This window comes from Heterocephalus glaber, unplaced genomic scaffold, assembly GCF_053883595.1.
Source record: "Heterocephalus glaber isolate CG9 unplaced genomic scaffold, H.glaber_assembly_v1.0 deba00000331, whole genome shotgun sequence".
NCBI lineage: Eukaryota > Metazoa > Chordata > Mammalia > Rodentia > Bathyergidae > Heterocephalus > Heterocephalus glaber.
Window position 1 is genome coordinate 19779281 of NW_028258142.1, and position 19676 is coordinate 19798956.

The 19676-nt window shown below is 38.8% G+C and overlaps 1 protein-coding gene across 1 annotated transcript in view; it reads left to right on the forward strand.

Annotated features, from left to right (window-relative positions):
- Nucleotides 1-15302, forward strand: part of Pign (phosphatidylinositol glycan anchor biosynthesis class N) — a 236883-nt gene extending 221581 nt beyond the window's left edge. Inside the window, exon 30 of the mRNA XM_087191856.1 lies at nucleotides 15269-15302. Within this exon, the coding sequence (XP_087047982.1) occupies nucleotides 15269-15287 (19 nt within the window). The 3' untranslated portion in view covers nucleotides 15288-15302. The remainder of the gene's footprint in view (nucleotides 1-15268) is intronic.
- The last annotated feature ends 4374 nt before the right edge of the window (nucleotides 15303-19676 follow it).

The following is a 19676-nucleotide window of genomic DNA, read 5'->3' on the forward strand; positions in this document are numbered from 1 at the left end:
TGAAAGTTCCAGAAGGTAGCTGTGATGAAACTTGGATACATGGGGAAATAGTTCCTCAAAAGGACCGGTTGGGATGGGAAAGGCCTTGCCTATGACAGTGGAATTGTAGGAGCAAAAACAGGTGGATTTGAGAAAACCTCTCAGGTAACAGCAGAATTATATTTTATAGCAAACATATTAAACTAGCTTCCAACCCATGTGTTATGGGTAAAATGAATTACCTCTGTGCCATCTTACGAAGTCCAAATTAAGTCCTTCTGCAAAGGGAGAAGTTGCATAAATGTTAAGGTTGACTACTTCCCAATAAGCTCTATTACCATGCAGACAAGTTTATTGGAAGTACTTTAGGAAGACTGGTTGTCAGCTTTTCTATGTTTTGGCCTAAATGAACTTCTAATATAAAATGTTCCTGAATTAGTCCTTGGCAGGCAGGAGTGTACAGATGGATTGAATTCCCCAAATTGGATTCTAATAAACATTGTTTGAAAATAGGAATACATTTTTCCAATGAAACAATGTTATAAATGATGATTAGATCCCCAGGGCAACACACAAAACTCTACTAACTCCTAATGTTCTAAAAATATTATCATAGATCAGTGTTTTAAAAATTGAAGGCCACAGCTACTTAGTGTGTCATTCCTATAGATTCAATATTTATATTGAATAGTCCACCCTTTAAATTCATATATTGAAATCTAATTCCCAATGTGATAGTATTTGGATGTGGGGCAATTGGGAGGTGATTAGTTCATGAATGGGATATGGCCGATCATAAAAGAGATACCAGAGAGCTTCCTTTCCCTCTTCTCATGTGACAACATAGCCAGAGACAGTTGTCTGTGAACCAAGAACAAGGTTCAATCAGGCACTGACCAACAGCATCTTGATCTAGGACTTGCGGTCCTCAGAACTGTGAGAAATAAATGTCTATTGTTTACAAGTCATCCACTCTGCAGTTTTCTGTTATATCAGTCTGAACAGACTAAAACAATCATAAAGGCAATTGAGTGAGTGGTAGCATTTTAAAACTAACAAAGTAAAACAGAGTAGAAGAGAAAAATCATCAGAGTTCATTGTATGAAGTAAAGTTGGGTACTATTTTGTGGAATTCTTCTATGTCAAATGTCTGTATATGGGAAACGTTGCAACAGGCTGAGACTGTCTCCACTGATTGAACTGGCTCCCTGCAGCACTTCCAGAATTGCAATGTAGGTGGCAGGGTTACATTCCTGCAGGCACCCTGGGTTTCAAGTGATTGCAACTATTTCCTGTGAAGTATGATTTGGTTTGTAGCATTACAGAGATGCTGTATGGAGGGGGAGGGAGAGAGAGAGAGAGAGAGAGAGAGAGAGAGAGAGAGACTTGAAAGAAAAGCTGGGTTGACTGGGAAGGAAATGAATCCTAGGAACAATGTATGCCCAGACTGGGAAATAATGCCTAGAACTTTAGGGTGAGAGTCAGAAAACTTTTCCACTGCTTATAAGCTAAAAATGTTTATTTTTAACTTAAGAATTGTTTTAAAATATGAAGAAAGAAAAAGAAGAATATGTGATAGAGACTGTATATTGCCTGCAAAGCCTAAAATACTGCTATCTCACCCTTTACAGAAGAAAGATACAGAATACCTTTCTTAGGGGAACAAGTAAGTAAAACTATAAGGACACTGAATAAAAATAGGAATACTTCAAAGTGCATTCTGATCACCATGCCAGAAGGATAATCATAACTTCTCACCCAGTGAAGACCTGGAGGATCAAGAGTACACATAAATCTTAAATGTTCTCAGTGACAGAAGACAGAGTAGCTAAGAGAACATGACTCAGGCTGACCCCTGACTTCCCATTAGCCACAAAAAACCCCAGAAGCAAAGTGTTAAGGAAAAATACTTGCTATTGGGCATTTTATGCCAGACAAACTATCTTCTATGAGTAAGCATTAAATAAAGACATTTTCTGACATTATAAGTTTATAACTTCCTACCTATAATTCCTCAAGGGCCAGGGATTTAGCTCAGTGGTGCTGTTGCCTGCCTTGCCAGTGCAAGGTCCTGAGTTCAATCCCTGGTACCAAAAGAAAGGAAGAAAGAAAGAAAAAAAATAACCATTAAAATAAGTACTCAACAAGAAGAAATAAGAAGTCTCAGGAGAAGCTGGGATAAAAGAAGTAATGGGAAGTTCAAAAATTATTGAATGTGTCATAAAATTGAACTTTTGTTTAAAATTTGAACATTTGAAAAAACAGATAAAACTGTAAGGTTAGGTGTAGTAATAACTTTCCCATCACTGGGACAAAATGCCACTTAAAGGAGGAGAGGTTTATTTTAGCTTGTGATTTCAGAAGGCTCAGTCCATGCATGATCAGCTGGCTCCAAGGCAGAAATCACATGGTGGAAGGGCATGGTAGAGGAAAACTGCTGAATCCATGGCTGCAAGGAAGGAAGGAAGGAGAGAGAGAGAGAGAGAGAGAGGGCGAGAGAGGGACAGAGACAGAGAGAAATATACCCTTCAGGCCATACCCCTGGTGACCAGCTTTCTTTAACCGGGTCCCAACTCCTAACAGCACATTCAGCTATGATCTCATGATCTAATCAACTTCCAAAAGCTCCACCTCTGAACATGTAAGACTTTTGGGGAGACTTTTTTTGCCTTTAAATTCTTTTATTGGTACATTTTAGGTGTACAATATATTTACATTTATCATTGGGAACTTGTACCTTTACATGATGTATCTTAGTTCTTATTTCTTCCCCATTCCCCTGCCCTCCCTTTGACTCCTCCACCCTCCCTATTTACAAAGACTTTGTTTCCATTTTTTCCTTTTCTCATATTTTTTCCTTTCCCCTACCCCTCCCACTTCCCCTACCCCTTTGGACCCTTTCTTCCTATTTCACATTACCAATTATTCATTTTAATCCTTATTTACACTTTAAGTTTCTCACACCAGAGAAACTATTCGATATTTACATGTGTGTCCTATTTATTTCACTTAAGAGTATGGCCTCAATGTGCATCCATTTAGCTATAAATGTCTCTAGTTTCTCATTCTTCATGGCTGAGTAGTACTCCATTTTATAAAAAACCCACATCTTTTTTATCCAGTCTCCAGTTGATGGGCACTTGGGCTATTTCCAAGCTTTAGCTATTACAAATTGTGCAGCTATAAACATGGGTGTACATATATCAGTGTGATATGATTCTTTTAATTCTTTTGGGAAGATACCCAGCAGAGGAATATCTGGGTCAAGTGGGACTTTTAATTCTAGTTTTTTCAGGTATCTCCATATTGATTTCCACAGTGGTTGTACCTGTCTGCACTCCCACCAACAATAGAGAAGGGTTCCTTTCTCTTGGGGAGACATTTTAGATCTAAAACATAGAACTATGACATAATTACATGATGAAAATGTACACTTAATGATAAAATATGCTAATGTTCTTGCAACATTTAAGAAAATGATGAAAATATTGAATAACTTTTGGCCATTTTAGAAAATTGTATGGTTAAATATATGTTTTTGAAAATTATAAAAAATGAAGCTGGGAATGATGGTGCATATCTATAATCCCAGCATGTGAGAGACTGAGCCAGGAGGATCACCCTGAGTTCAAGGCCAGCTTGGGGTACGTAGTGAGTTCAAGGCCAACCAGAACTACCTAATAAAACCCCGCCTTGGGCTGAAGATTTAGCTCAGTGGTTCTGTCGCCTGCCTTGCAAGCGCAAGGACCCGAGTTTGACTCCCGGTACCAAAAAAGAAAAAAAAAACCACCTCAAAAAAACAAATAAAACCCACAACCCTAACTCAAACAAATTAAAAAAACATAAAAAATGAAACATAATTTCTTACTTCCAAGTTTTTGAAGGTGAAGAAAGAAATAAAGATGTTTTAAGCTCAGGTCTAAGAACACTGGTACGGAGTTCAAAGATAAAAGCCCAGAACACTGAATCTGCACAGCAGATTTAGGAGGCATGTATGGAAAGGAGTAGCTACTGGCGACTTACCTGAGTGGATATAACTTCATCAGTCTCCCTGTTTTCCTAATAGGGAAGCACTGAGATTGATGAGGATGGAGACAGTCCTTGAGATGTTATAGAAACCACCAAATCTGAGAGGTGTTTGACTAAGTAAGTGCCTGATTTTATTTGTTTTTTTGTTTACTTCTTCAGATAGGCTTGAATCCACGTAATGCTGCTATTCAGCAAATGTATTACTCAGGCTTGATGTAAAAATTTTGCAAACTGAAATTCTAGCTCAGTTTCAGTTTTACATATTCAGTCTCTGTCTCTGTGTCTCTCTCCTCCAGATTTTGCAGGCTACTGTATCAGCCTCTGGCAGGCAGATTTATATTATTTTTATGCATCTCAATTCAGAAAATTTCCACCAGCAAGACTAGGCATGACCCTCTACCCTCTATGTGGGAAAACAAAATCCAACTAAATATGGGGAAAAAATGAAAAATAGGTAGAGAAAACTATGCCTATAAGCAGAAAACCCAAGGAAACTAGGCAGTAAGAGAGTATTAAAAGCAGCTGGGAAAAAAATAAAATAAAATAAAATAAATAAAATAAAATAAAAATAAAAGCAGCTGGGTGTAGGATAATGGTGGGAAAAAGTTACAAAGTAACTCCAAAGATGCAAAATAAAATAAGAGATTTTCAGTAGAAAAAACAAACACTAGAAGATACTGGAATATTTTGTATGTGTTGAAAAAAAAAATTTCCAACTTAGTGTTCTGTACCTACCAAAAAATATTCTTTTGAAATATAGGCAATATTTTGGAAATGGAAAGGGGACCAAGACTTGGAAGGAGATGTAAGGAAAGGGAGGGTAAGGGATGAAAAAAAATGAGATGAGTTACGTACATGTATTAACTCCCCGTGACAAATGTAATTATGTACTGCAAATACGTACTTATAAAAAACTGAGATTGAATAATATGTAGGCAATGAAGATTTTGTCTACTTTAAACTGCAGTGACAGGATACCACAGATTGGAAGTTCCAGATTGAGGGGTTGCATCTGGTGAGGGTCTTCTTGCTGTGTTGTAACACAGTGGAAGGCATCATGGTAGGTAGGAAAAAGAAGAGGCCAACTAGTCATTTCATAAAGAACCTACTCATTAAATGAAACCCTCTTTCATGATTATATCCTTAATCTAATATACTCATGACCTAATAACCTCATATCTCAATACTGTTGCATTGTGGATTAAATTCCAAGACATAAACCAGGGTGGGAGGAGTGTTAAAACCACATTAAAACCATATCAGATATTTATTTATTTATTTATTTATTTATCTATCTATTTATTTATTTATTTATAGAAGATCTGGCTATGTACTCCAGGCTGGCCTTGAACTCACTATAGAGCCCAGGCTAGCCTTGAACTTGTGAATCTCCTGCCTCAGGCTTTTAAGTGCTGGGATCACAAGTGTATACCACCATGCCTGGCCAGCAGATATTTTTAGAGAAGACACAAATGAGAGAAATTACATCAATAGAAGAACTAATAAGTATTTTTCAAATATTAAAATATTATCCCAGATCATAAATCAGAAATGCAAGACAGAATAAAAAGCAGTAAAAAGGCAAATATGTGGCAAAAATAAACAAATATTGACTATTTGAAACACATGATAGATTTAATATATATGTACATACACACACACACATATGTGATTAACATGAGCAAGAATAATAGCACAAGAGGCAAACATGGTTGAGAGTAGTTAGTATTTTAAGGTTTTTGTATTGTATAGAAACAGGGTATGAGTACCAATTAACACTAGAGTTTAATAAATCAAGCGTACAACTGTAAATGCTAAGATGATGAGTGTACAGCTTCCAAACTAACAGGAAAGAAAAGAGAATAAAAAATATTCAGTGGGTAGTTTCTCTTTGAGGTAAGAAAACTCTGGAAATGGATAGTGGTAGTGGTTGTACAACATTGTGCAGGTACTTAAAGCCAGTAAGGTACTATACTAGTCAGCTTTCCCTTTTCTTGTTTTTGTTTTTGTTTTTTGTTTTTTTGGATGGGAGATTGAACTCAGGTCCTTGCACTTGCGAGGCAGCTTTCCATTTTCTGAGGCACATTTCTTTACATGCACAATTTAAAGATGGAGGGATTTAATTTGGCTCAATATTTCAGGAAATTCAGTCCAAGCTGGGCTGGCTCCAAGCTAGGAACATCATGGCAGAAGGGCATGATAGAGCAATGCTGCTTAGTTCATAGTAGCTGGGAAGCAGAGCAGGGGAACAGTACCAAAGAAGAAGAGGTGAGGGACTAGATGTAAACTCCAAGGCTATGACTCCACAATCCACCCTGACAAATCCAGGCTCCACCAATCCCTTGAGTGGATCCCAAAGCCAATCAAGTTAACACTCCACCCTAACCTCCACATTCCCATTCTTGCTCAACTTCATACCCAAACACATCTCCTCAAACCATATTTAATCTCCAAATAAAGACAATAGAAAATTAATAATTTGGCCTAATATAATACAACTATCCTGCATACCACCAGAAATTTGACAATCCTTTCTCCAAAGTTTCAGCAGTGCCAACATTTCTCAGAAATCCAAGTCCAAGTCTCTTCTGAGACTCAAGACAAAATCTTAGCTGTGAACATATATAAAAATAAAAACAAGTCACATAATCCCAAGGTATAATGGCACAAGATAAACAGTCCCATTCCAAAAGAGAGAAAAGCTGGGTGTGGTGGCACACTTGTAATCCCACCAGTTGGGAGAGTGAGGCAGGAGGATTGCCACAAGTTTGAGGCCAACCTGGGCAACATAGTGAGGAGAGAGAGAGAGAGAGAGAGAGAGAGAGAGAGAGAGAGAGAGAGAGAGAGAGAGAGAGGAATAGAAAAGAACTGAACCCAAATAAGACTGAAATCCAGCAGGGCAAACATTAAATCCTGTTGCTCCATGTCCAGCATCCATGGCACATGGTGTTAAAATATGAGTTCCAAGGGCTTGGACAGTCCCAAACCCATAGCCTTGCTGGTTGCACCCCAGATGGCCTCTCTCTTGGGCTGGCTCCACTCACTGCCTGCAGCTTTTTTCAGCAGATGGTCTGTGTTCCTAGCATCTCCAACTTCCTGGGGTCTCCCTCTGTGATAGTTACTTGTGATGTCAACTTGCATGGATTAAGAAGTGCCTAGTGAATTTGTAGAGCACAGTTCTGGGTGTGTCTGTGGATGACTGACAGGTAGGTACAAACTGAGGAGGGAAGACTCACCCCAGATGTGGGTGGCACCAACAAATAGGGTTGTAGCCTGAATGGAATAAAAAAAGGAAAAAAGGAGCTAGGTGTGGTGGGAAATACCTGCAATTACAGCACTTGGGAGGCTGAGGCAAAAAAATCCCTGCAAACTAAAGGCTGGCCTGGGCTGCATAGTGAGTTCAAGGCCTGCCTTCTGAACATATCAAGACCCTGTCTCAAAAGAACAAATCAAAAAGAAAAAGAAGGAGGAGGAGGAGAAAGAGAAGGAGAAGGGGGAGGGGAAAGGAAAGGGGAAGAAGAAGGAGGAAGAGAAGGACAAGGAGGAGGAGGAGGACAAGGAGCAGGAGAAGGACAAGGAGGAGGAGGACAAGGAGGAGGAGGAGGACAAGGAGGAGGAGGAGGAGGACAAGGAGAAGGAGGAGGACAAGGAGGAGGAGGAGGGGAAGAAGAAGTTTTCCATTTTGCCTTGGAGGAGAAACTCCAGTTTTTGCTTTTGCCTTTGCACATTTGTTTCCAGTTTCTTCAGCCTTCCAATGCAGACCCTTTGGCTTCTTGACACAGACTAGCACTGAACTCTGAAGTGAGCTCCAGGCCTTTGACTTTTAACTGGATCCTCCAACTCTCCAGTGCATAAACAGCCATTTTGCATTCAGCCCCAATTCCACAGACAGCTATTGTAAGCCTAGTTAGTAAATCCTTTATATAGTCATACTGTGTTTCCCTGAAAATAATACCTAACCAGAAAATAAGCTCTAATCATTACCTTGGTGATGATCAGTGTCATGCAGAAGATTATACCTCACTATCCTCTTGCTTGGTGACTACTCTGTAATGGTAGGTAAGGCAAGGTGATTAGGGCTGGCATTTTTATCTCAGTTTTCAAGGCTGATTATTTTCTGGTTAAGTCTTATTTGGGGGGAAACAAGATCTATATAATGAAATTCATTCCTCTAGTGAACCCTAACTGATACACTCCAGTACCTTTGACTTTAGTCCCATGGCTTCATACACTGGCCCCTTAGGCCTTCCTTTGAAATCTGGATGGAAGCCTCCCTTACCCCACAACTCTTGTATCTTGTTTGATGATAAAAATCAACATTCTGTGGACCATACCAAGGTCTGCTGTCAACAAGAGCAGTAGCCAGGCCCCCTTGGACCATGGAAGCAATGGCCATTTAAGTGACTGGATGACTGAGAACAGTGAAATGAATCCCAGGGAACCAATTCCGTACAAGGCCCTTCTGGAGCAGGGGTTCCAGGGTCTCTCTTCTCAAATGAAAGGTTTGTACTTTTGCACCCTTGAACCTGCATTAATGGAGTCTTGCTGATTTCTGAGATGACCTTTCAAAGCAACTTTCTTTGTGTTCCTATGAAAAATACTTGGCTTCTTTTAAATGGCACTAATCTCTTCAGCAGCCATACTTCCTTTGACCCCAACTTTACACATACCTCCTTCTGGGTCAAATTTTAAGATTTTAAAATTTTTTCTGTTCTGCCTTTGTCCCTAATTTTCACAATAAATCTGGCTAAAAACATCCAGCAGTATTCATGCCACAGTTTGAATGCTGGCCTGTCTTGAAATTTCTTCTACCAGATTAATTAGTCCACTACCCTTAATCTCGGCTTCCTGAAAGTCTCAGAGCACAGACAAAATGTGGAAAAATTTCCTGCCAGAGTATAACACACATGACTTCTAGTCTAATTGCCAATGAAATCCTTATTTGTAACTGAAACCTGAGTTTGGCCTTTACTGTATGAATTACTATCAGCATTCTGGTCTTGAGTCCAAAAGCTTCTAAACCACGTGGTCAGGAACAGTCACAGCAACTATCCTACTTCTTTTCTCTGTTAGTCAGCTTTTCTCTTGCTGAGATACAATATCTGATACACACAACATAAAAGGAAGAAGTTTAATTTGGTTCAGGGTTTCAGGAAATTCAATCTGTCCCCAAGGTTGGCTGTCTCCAAGATGGAACATCATGGCAGAAAGGCATGGCAGAGGAAAGCGGCTTGGTTCACAGTTGCCAGGAAGTAGAGCAAGAGAAGAGAGAGGAAGAGGTGAGAGAAAAGACAAAGACCCCAGGTCACACCTATATGATATACCTAGAAGTGTGCCTCACCAATTCTTCAGACCAATCCCAATTTCAGTCAAGTTGATACTCTACCCTAATTGCCACAGCTAAATTTTATGTCATTACATTTTGCTACAATAAACAAATTTAAAAAACCAAATAAATAAATGCAAAGAAGCAAGAAAGAGCAAAAAAACCCCCAAAAAACAAAAACCAAAGAGAAGCAAAATTAATGATAAGCACATAATAAGAGAGATTTAATTATCAATACATACAATAGCCTAAATGTTTCAGTTAAAAGAAAAAGATTATCAAACAGGACTTAAAAGAAAAAAGAAAATCCAATTACAAGGTGTTTTCAAGGGACTCCAGAGGATATAGATAGAAAAATAAGCCATGTAAATAATGAACAAACAACAAAATCTAGGATAAATGTGAATATATAGCAAAGTATACTCAATATGCAAAGTAAAATTTGAAAAACTTTAAAAAGTAAGTTATCCATAATCATAGATGTAAATCTTTAGAAAAAAACCTCTTTCTAAGAGACAAAGGCTGAAACTGAAGAATTAATCACCCATCTCAAGAAGTTAGAAAGTATAAATAACATAGAAGCAACAAGAGCAGAAAGCAATAAAGCAGAAAGCAAATATATAATAAAGGAGACCAACAAAGCCAGAGTTGATTCTCAAAGACTCATAAAATTTAAATCCCCTTGTAATATGGGTCTATTATAAAAAGAGAGAAGGCACATATAACCAACAGTGGGTCATCATTACCTATCAAATAGGCTTTAAAATGATAAGACAACACTATCAATATTACATATAATAAACTTGAATATTTAGATGAAGTAGATAAATTCCTAGAAATATACAACTTACCAAAGCTGAAATGATGATATAGAGAACCTGCATATTTCTGAGCATTAAAAAAATTGAATCCGTTATTAACATCAGCACAAAGAAAACATTAAGCTCTGGTGGATTTACTTGTGAGTTCTATCACCTATTAGGGAAGAAATGAAAACAATCTTTTGTAAAAAATACGTAAAGCAAGAAGACTTCCTAATGTATTTTATGAGGCAAGTGTAAGCTGGGGGTGCATTTACTGGGGACTGAACCTAGGGTTCACTACATTTCCTATCCTTTGTATTTTGAGACAGGGTCTTGCTAATCCATCAAGTTGCCTAAGCGGGGCTCAAAAACTTGTGATCCTCCTGCTTCAGTCTCCTAGAGGGTGAGATTACAGGTGTGCACCACCACCCTGATGAAACAAACACAATCTTGATATCAAAATTCTATAGACTTAACAACAACAGAAAGGAAAATTACAGACCCATTTCACTATGAACATACATGCAAGCAATATAAATAAAATGCCAGCTAAGTCTAGCAACATGTAAAGAATGACACATCACAACAAAGTAAGATTTATTCTATAATTGCAAGGTTTGTTTACCAAACAAAAATTAACAATGTAATTGGCTTACTAACCGAGTAGAGAAGAAAAGTGACCATCTAAAGAGATGCAAAAATGGTATTTTATGAAACACCCATTCATGATAAAAAGCTCATCTCTGTGCATTGTCCAGTTGGAGAAATTATTTTTTACAAATTCACATTGCATTGTATCTCAGCTTCCTTTTCTTTCCACTGGGTTATGCTAAACTGGGTTCTTGTGCTGCTTTTAAATCTTATCCTTTCAATTTGTCTATCTGTTGTTCTCTAAGGATGAGCCCCAGTCTTTATAGTCCTTTTTTTTTTTTTTGGTACCAGGAATCAAACTCGGGTCCTTGCACCGCAGGCAGTGAAACCACTGAGCTAAATCCCCTGCCCCAGTCTTTATAGTTCTTTGTGGTTGAGTCTAAGGGACTCAACCTTGGGGTCTTGACCACAAGAGCAGATGTGTTATCAGTTTGTTTCTCCTTTTATCTTGCTCACCTGTAAGATCACATTTATCAATTTAAGTCTTTTCTGGTTTCTTCTTTTTCCTCTCCACACCGCTCCTCCTCCTTGTCTTCCTGCTCCTCTTCCTCTCCCTCCTCTTCCTCCTCTTCTTCCACTTCCTTCTCCTCCTCCCATTCTTCATTTTTGTCTTCATCCTTGTTTTCTTCTGTCTTGTGTTTGGTTCTCCACAGACTGAAAGGGGCCATTCTGCTGATTGCTTAAGAAGAAATCAGTCGCTTATAGCAAAAGTGCTGCCAGGAAAGCTTACCCAGTAGAAGCAACAGGCCCCTTTCTCTGGCCCACAGTTGCTGGGCCTGGGACAAAATGGCCATTTTTAATGTGCAGACGCTGCAGGTCACCCCTCTAATGGCAGCTGTCCCAGCAGAAAAGCTCTTTATAGCACCATTAAATGGTTTGGCTTCTTTCCTTCTCACTATGTGTAGATTACTTTTGTGCTTCCAAAAATCCTTAATGAAAACACTCTTAGCCTTGGTAACAAAAAAATCAACACAATTGATCATTTTGGCAGATTTTATTGGCCAACTTTTAAAGTTCAAACATTCCTGATGAGAGGAGCATCCTTCAGTTGAGAAAATGCACACATGCTGGTGATTAAGCTCAGTGGTTCCGGTGCCTGCCTCACAAGCAAAAGGTCCAGAGTTCGATCACTGGTACCAAAAAAAAAAAAAAATGCACACATCGTTAAGAACTAAGGCATCAGAATGAGAACTCTCCTCATTTTTAGGTCAACATTCTCAAATTTTAGCATGCATTTGCATGGTGTGGAGGGGTTGCTAATGCAGTTTTATCTGGGCTCTCCCTCAGTGCTTCTAATTCAATAGATGCTATGGACTATTGTGTGCCCCCAAATTCATATGCTGGAGTTTTAACCCCTGTCTTAGTTATTTTTCTTGTTGCTGAGACAAAATGTCTGATACCCAGAGTTAAAGAGGGAAAAGTTTATTTGGCTTACAGTTTGCAGAGGTTTCAGTCCATAATTGGCTGGCTCTGAGGCAGGGAGACAGAGGGGCAACAACAGTTCATGGTGGTAGAAGACAACAAAAGCAACTAGGGAATTTAACAGGTCTTTCTGGCCCTTTTATCTTATCCAGACTACTTAGGGAGGGCAGCACTCACGCCCTTAATCCTAGTGCCCTTGATCCTAGCATTGTACCATGAATCAATTCCAGCATCACACACTCTAGATCCAGCCACCTCTGCAAAAGCCCCACCTATGACCACATGAGGCTTTGAGGGGACAGACACAAACCATAGCAACCCCAAAGTCATAGATATCTGAAGGTAGGGCTTTTAAGGATGTCATTAAAGTTAAATGAGGGGCAAGGATTTAGCTCAGTGGTGCCGCTGCCTGCCTTGAAAGTGCAAGGTCCTGAGTTCGATCCTGCTACCAAAAAAAAAGTTAAATGAGGTCATAAGGGTAGATCTTCATCCAGTAGGAATCACATCCTTATAAAAAGAGAAAGGGACACCAGATCCCCTTCTCTCTCTCTCTCTCACAGAACAAAGGCCAAATGAGGCCACAGTGAAAAGCTGACTCTCTACAACCCAGCAAGAAAAGCCTCACCAGAAACCAATCCTGATGGTGACTTGATCTTGGCCTTCCAGCCTCTAGAACAATGAGAAAATACATTTCTGATGTTTTAACAACACTGTGTGTAATATTCTCTTTGGCAACCCCACCAGAATAAGCAGTCAGTCTAGGGTAGAGCCTGAGGGTTTGCATTTGTAACAGATTGTGTTACAGATTGTGTGATGTTTCTCTACTGTGGCTTGGCTACAGCTGATTCAGGAATCACACTTTGAGAGCCACTTTTCAGATCTGACTGGCTGTCACCTTGATAGCCTTTAGTTGTAGTTTAGATGTCTTTAAAAAAAAGTAACTTCTTCTATTTCATCCCTTTGGAATTTAAGAACCAACAGACTGGGCCAGGTTCTGCTGCCTGCCTCGCAAGCACAAGGACCCGAGTTCGATCCCTGATACCAAAAAAAAAAGAACCAGTGGACTTGTTCCCCATTCTCTGTCTCTTGACAATACATCCCCTTTCTTGTCTCCTTCCTCCTGGATGTCAAGAGAAGAGCCCATAGGATTTGGGTGTCCTGTTGTTTAGATACAGAGTTGACAGTGAAAGCAAAAAAAATTGATATTATACATTTTTGTGATTTGCAATAGAGAATTTGGGTTTCTTATCTGGACATGGGCCACAGGTAATTTTTAAATTATATAAAATTTTATACACGCAGACACACACACGCACATGCACACAAGCACACATTCTGTCAGTAGAAAAGAAAAATGCTGCTCAAAGCTGGAATAGGACATCAGATCATAATTCATACCTGACTGTTATGTCTGGTTTTAGTTCTAACTCTCAAAATTTTAGATTTTGCTCTGTCAAATGGATGTGATACATCTGTTTAAACTCTGCCATCTCTGGTACCTACCTCTACTCTGTGACCATCTTTGCTCACAATTTGCTCTCTCATCTCTCATGACCTTAAAGGGAAGAGAAAAGTAGTGTGTGTGATCAGAGAAGAGGAATTATGGGCATCAGAAGCTGTTGAACTTAAAACCTTTTTTTCCAGACAGGTTGACAAACTGAATTGCTTAAATATGTTGAATCTCCTTACATTATGCCACCAAAGCAATATTTTCACAGATATTTTAAATAATTTGAAACCTAGAGTGGGGTTCAGTAATACATATGTTAGTAGAGTAAAAGAGGAGCATCCAGTTGCCCTCCTCTTGTGTTTTGTCTAATTTATTTCAATATTAATAATATGCACATCATATTCCCAAAGGCCACACATTTATGTATGAGCTGATTTGGGGTTACCTTTTTTTTTTTTTTTTTCTTTTTTGGTACCAGGGATTGAACTTGGGTCCCTGCGCTTGCCCAGCAGGCACCGAAACCGCTGAGCTAAATCCCTGGCCCTGGGGTTACCTTTTAAAAGATCTCCTGTTTCCTTTTCTAAAAGATGAATTAAAGACATCCTTTCTGAGGCAGGAGTAAGTAGTCATTAAACTGACTCAAACTGACCAATTCTTTTAACAGGGATACTTCTAAGAAAATAGATACTAATATTTTCTTCAAGTAATTATTATTGAAATTATTTTCTGAAATTCAGTGCCTTCTAAAAGACTGTCAGCAAATACCACATCATGTCTGGAAATCATAAAAGTAGAGAGCATACTGGTTACCAGGGCCTGGCAAAGTGAATGGGGGAAGGGAGACATTAGTCAACTGGTACTTAGTTTTAACTACATAGGACAAATAAATTCAACTGATATATTGCACAGCAGGGTAACTACAGTTAATACTAATGTACTGGATATTTTTAAATTTCTGAAAGAGTAGATTTCAATTGTTCTTACCATAAAGAAAGGACAAGGATGTGCGGTGATAAGTAGGTTAATTAGCTTAATTCAATCATTCCACAATGTATATATGTATCATAACATCACATTGCACCCCATAAATGTATACAGTTGTCAATTAAAATTTTTTTAAATGTAAAAGTAAGTCTTAGGATTCAGTGAATTTAAATTAATATTTTTAAACGAAAATATCTGGACTAATAATACTTAGAGAAACCTAGGGGTGGGAAATCGCCCAAGACATTTAGCTGTAGCTCAGTGATAGAGCACTTAACCTGGCATGTGCAAGGCCCTGGATTTGATCCCTAGTACTGCAAAACAAAACAAAACACCAGTCTTTTGAAAAATGTTATTTTCCAAAACACCAAAACACACACACACACACACACACACACACACACACACACCCTCTAAGTCTCTTTGAGGAAACTTCTGCTAAGTCTTCTGAGCAGAAAGATAATTTACAAAAAATCCCTTTTCTCAATGTTTCCTGTGCTTCCTGCTCCTCCTGTATGTGTCTGTTGATTGCTCTTTTGTGCCATCCTGTACGTTTTTGTTCTTCTTTCCCAAATTCCTCTCCCATCTTGCCTTCTGACTCACAACTCTCTCTTCTGTTTTCAGCCTTCCAGAAACACTTTAGAGATAAACTAGCAATGATGAGTGTCTTCCAAAGGGAAGGATGTACAATACGAAAGGAACATTTGGAGTGTGTGATGGGTGGATAAAAGGTAAGAAAGAGGGGAGCACAATAGCTCAGAGGTGAAACAACGTATTTCTGTCAACAGTTGAATGGATAAATGAATTGCAATATATCTGTGGCCTGGAATACTACTCAGTTATAAAAAAGGAATGAAGAACTAATACATGTCATAATATAGATGAATCTCAAAAATATTACACTTTAAGTTAAAGAAGCCAGGCACGAAAGATCACATCTTTTATGATTTTATAATAATTATCCCAAATAGATAAATCCATAGTGACAGAAGAAAGATTGAGTTTCCATTGTCAGAAGGATGAAGGGAAGGAAAGATAACTGCTTAATAGGTATAAGTTTTACTTTGGAGCACTGGAAATATTGGAACTAGATAGAGGTGATGTTTCTACAACATTATGAATGTCCTAAATAACACTAAATTGTTCACTATAAGATGGTTAATATTATGTAAATGAGTCTTACTTCAAAATTTTAAAAAAATTTGTAAAGATGGAAAATGATTCATCAAAATTTCTAATCCCACTTTTGTTAGATGTTATAAGCCTCATATGCACTTTTCTCTTTAGTTGTATCTCAAAGTTCTATAGTTAATTTAGATACTATACCTCAAAGAATGGTCCTGTGTTGGCCTCCAAATTTTATTAAGTATTGTATGAGTCTTTAATAAAATAGCCCTAATAACAATGGGAATAATAAAATCATCCTATGAGTCAGTGATAAAACTAGGAATGGATCCCAAGGAGCATTACCTTTTAATCTCTTCTAAATTCTGTTGATATCTCTCCCTGTCCCTGAAACTTCTGACATAATTGAAGATGACTTATCAAATGATGTCATGCACTCAACCAGGAGAAAGAGCACAGAGGGGCCTTGAATGTAGGTTGTGAATCGCCATGTTCTCTGAGGCTGCTGTATCAGACTCAGTGTTGCACTTGGCAAAACTGTGAAGCAACGTAAAATTTGTCTGAGCTGCTCTTAACTCCCTCTTTTCAGTATGCCTTGGGCCCTCTCCACAATTGTCCTATCCTTTAGGCATCTAAAGAGAGCTTCTGTACCTAACCTGCTGCTTTTCATCCGTAGTCATCACTATTTTTAAAAGCTGACATCATATCTCCCTGAGAGTAAATTTTGCATAAGTATTTCCGAACAATATCGTTGGCAATCTCTTCCTTTTGATATCAGCCCTGGATACTTTCACAGTGTTGCTGGGTGCTCTGAGGGTCCACAGTCCACTTGGTGCTTGAGGGAGGACATGCTGGAGTGATCCACCATTGCAAATCACCATCAGATTGAAGGTCTAGGTAACACTAAGGAGAAGTACTTAAACATAGTCAGGGTAGCCTAGCAAGTAAACCAATGAACAGACTAAATTGCAAATGAGAAAGGTCTATGAAAGTGACTAAGATTCTAGCTTGAACTTTGGCCAGAGGAAAATTGCTGAGTTTCTGCATCTAAAAGAATAAAGAATTGTGAGCCAGTTTGGACTACATCCACTTAAACTCTAAAACAGTTCATTCTCAGGGAGTTTATGAGCCACTCCTGTATCCTCTTCCCCATACCACATGGTATTCTCCTATAACATGAACCCACATTATCCACACTTATGAAGATCACGAAGGTGGGGCACCAGACAATGAATAGATAGCCAAGGTAGAATCAGAAAAGTGGATCTCTGTGTTTGCAAATAATCTTCACTTTGTTGGTCCAACCTCTTTTTACAACTTCAAAGACAGGAAGCATACCCCAGTTCCAAGCCTTGCACCTCTGGCAGTCCTCACTTTCTAAGAACACAAAGTGTTCAGTGTTGGATGATCTCGTCAGTGAGAAGTTAGCTGCGGAAAGCAATTCTAGGTAACAGAGACATGGCAGGGGGTATCACAACCCCCAACCTGCAACTGTACTACAAAGCTACTGTGATAAAAACAGCATGGTACTGGCAAAGAAACAGGCTTGAGGACCAGTGGAACAGATTAGAAGATGCAGAAACAATGCCAGACACACTCAGCCATCTCATCTTCGACAAAGGAGCCAAACACCCTCACTGGAGGAAAGATAGCCTCTTTAATAAATGGTGCTGGAAAAATGGGGCTTCAACTTGCCAAAGATTAAAACTAGACCTGTATCTCTGACCATGCACTAAACTAAAATCAAAATGGATTCAAGATCTAAATATTAAAATAGAAACTCTGAACCAGTTGGAACAGAGGTTAGGTAGAACCCTTGAAGACATCGGTGTAGGAAAAGATTTTATGAACAAAACCTCAGTTGCCCGTGAACTAGCACAAACAATCAACAAATGGGATCTCTTCTTATTAAAAAGCTTCTTCACAGCAAGAGAAACCACCAGCAGTGTGAAGAGACAACCCACAATGTGGGAAAAAATCTTCACCTGCTCTTCCTCAGACAAAAGTCTACTATCTCGAATCTATAAAGAACTTAAAAAGATCAGACCTCCCAAATTTAAAGACCCAATCCAAAAATGGGCATCTGAAATGAACAGACATTTCTCAGACAAAGAAGTAGAAATAGCAAATAAATACATGAAAAAATGTTCAACGTCACTGGTCATTCGAGAGATGCAAATGAAAACAACGCTGACATTCCACCTCACTCCAGAAAGAATGGCTGCTATCATGAGATCAACCAATAACAAGTGCTGGCGGGGCTGTGGGGAAAGAGGAACCCTGCTCCACTGCTGGTGGGAGTGTAGACTGGTGCAAGCACTGTGGAAATCAGTATGGAGATACCTCAAAGAACTAGGACTGGAAGTCCCATTTGACCTCGTTATTCCACTGCTGGGGATCTTCCCCCCAAAATTAAAAGAGTCATACCACAGTGATATATGTGCACCCATGTTCATAGCAGCGCAGTTTGTAATAGCTAAAACTTGGAAACAGCCCAAATGCCCATCAACTGGAGACTGGATAAAGAAAATGTGTTTTTTTTAATAAAATGGAGTACTACTCAGCCATAAAAAATGAGAAATTAGAGACATTTATAGCTAAGTGGATGCACATTGAGGCAATACTCTTAAGTGAAATAAATAGGACACAGATGTGTAAATACTGAATAGTTTCTCTGGTGTGAGAAACTGAAAGTGTAAATAAGGACTAAATGTATAATAGGTCATGTGAAATAGGAAGAAAAGGGGCAAAGGGGAAGGAAGTGGGAGGGCTAAGGGAAAGGATAGAAGGGAATGGGATTAATATGAGAAAAAGAAAAAATGGAAACAAAGTCTTTGTAGATAGGGAGGGCTGGAGGGGTTGAAGGGAGGGCTGGGCAAGGGTGAAAAACAAGAACCAAGAGAGACTATGTAAAGGTGCAAATTTCCAATGATGAATGTCATTATATTGTATACCTAAAATGTACCAATGATTAGAATGAATAATCGATAATGTAAAATAGGAAGAAAAGGTCCAAAGGGGTAGGGGTAGTGGGAGGGGCAGGAGAAAGGAAAGAAGGGAAAGGAAAAAATGATGAGAAATGGAAAAAATGGAAATAAAGTCTTTGTAAATAGGGAAGGGTGGAGGGGGTGAAGGGAGAGCTAGGAATGGGGAAAAAATAAGAACCAAGATGCATTATATAAAGGTACAATTCCCAATGAGAAATGTAATTGTGTTGTATACCTACAATGTACCAATAAAAGAATTTAATACAAAAAAATAAATAATAAGAAGAAGAAGTTAGCTGCGGGTCAGCCAAAGATGACCTTGGAGCTTTGTCAGCTCTGGGTTGCTTCTCAGGCACTTCGGCTTGCATCATGCTCTGCCCATTCCTGTCAGATCCCGACTATGACCCAAAGAGAAGTTGGAGCAAAAATATACAGGCCTACCTCTTACTCCTCATTTTCCTGTGTTTTAAAGCCAAAATAGGAAAATGTCCAAAAAATGTGGACAAAGTAGTTATGTAAACATATCTTCCTGAACTCCTTTCAGGTTCCTATCCCTTTAATGCAACTTACAACACTCTTCTCTGTATTTTCCTAGTATTTCATCTTGAATACTTGGCATTGATTTTTTAAAATCTTCTTTGGGGATAAGGACTATGTTTTTCCCCTTCTTATTTTCAATATTTATTTTTCTATGTGAAGTTCAATCTTTTGGGGAAAGTTTCTTGGTCTGTGTTTGGGAAAATTACTTTTGGGGCTGGTGCCAAAACTCTGGGTGACTTTGAAGTCCAGACAGCACCAAACTAAACATGGTCACAGCCCTATTGCTGCTGTTTGTGGAAGTGTTGGTTACAGTCAGTGCCTCTAAGCAGGTGCAGGGACTCTTCGGAAATTAGATTAGTCCTAGTGAGTAACTCAACAAT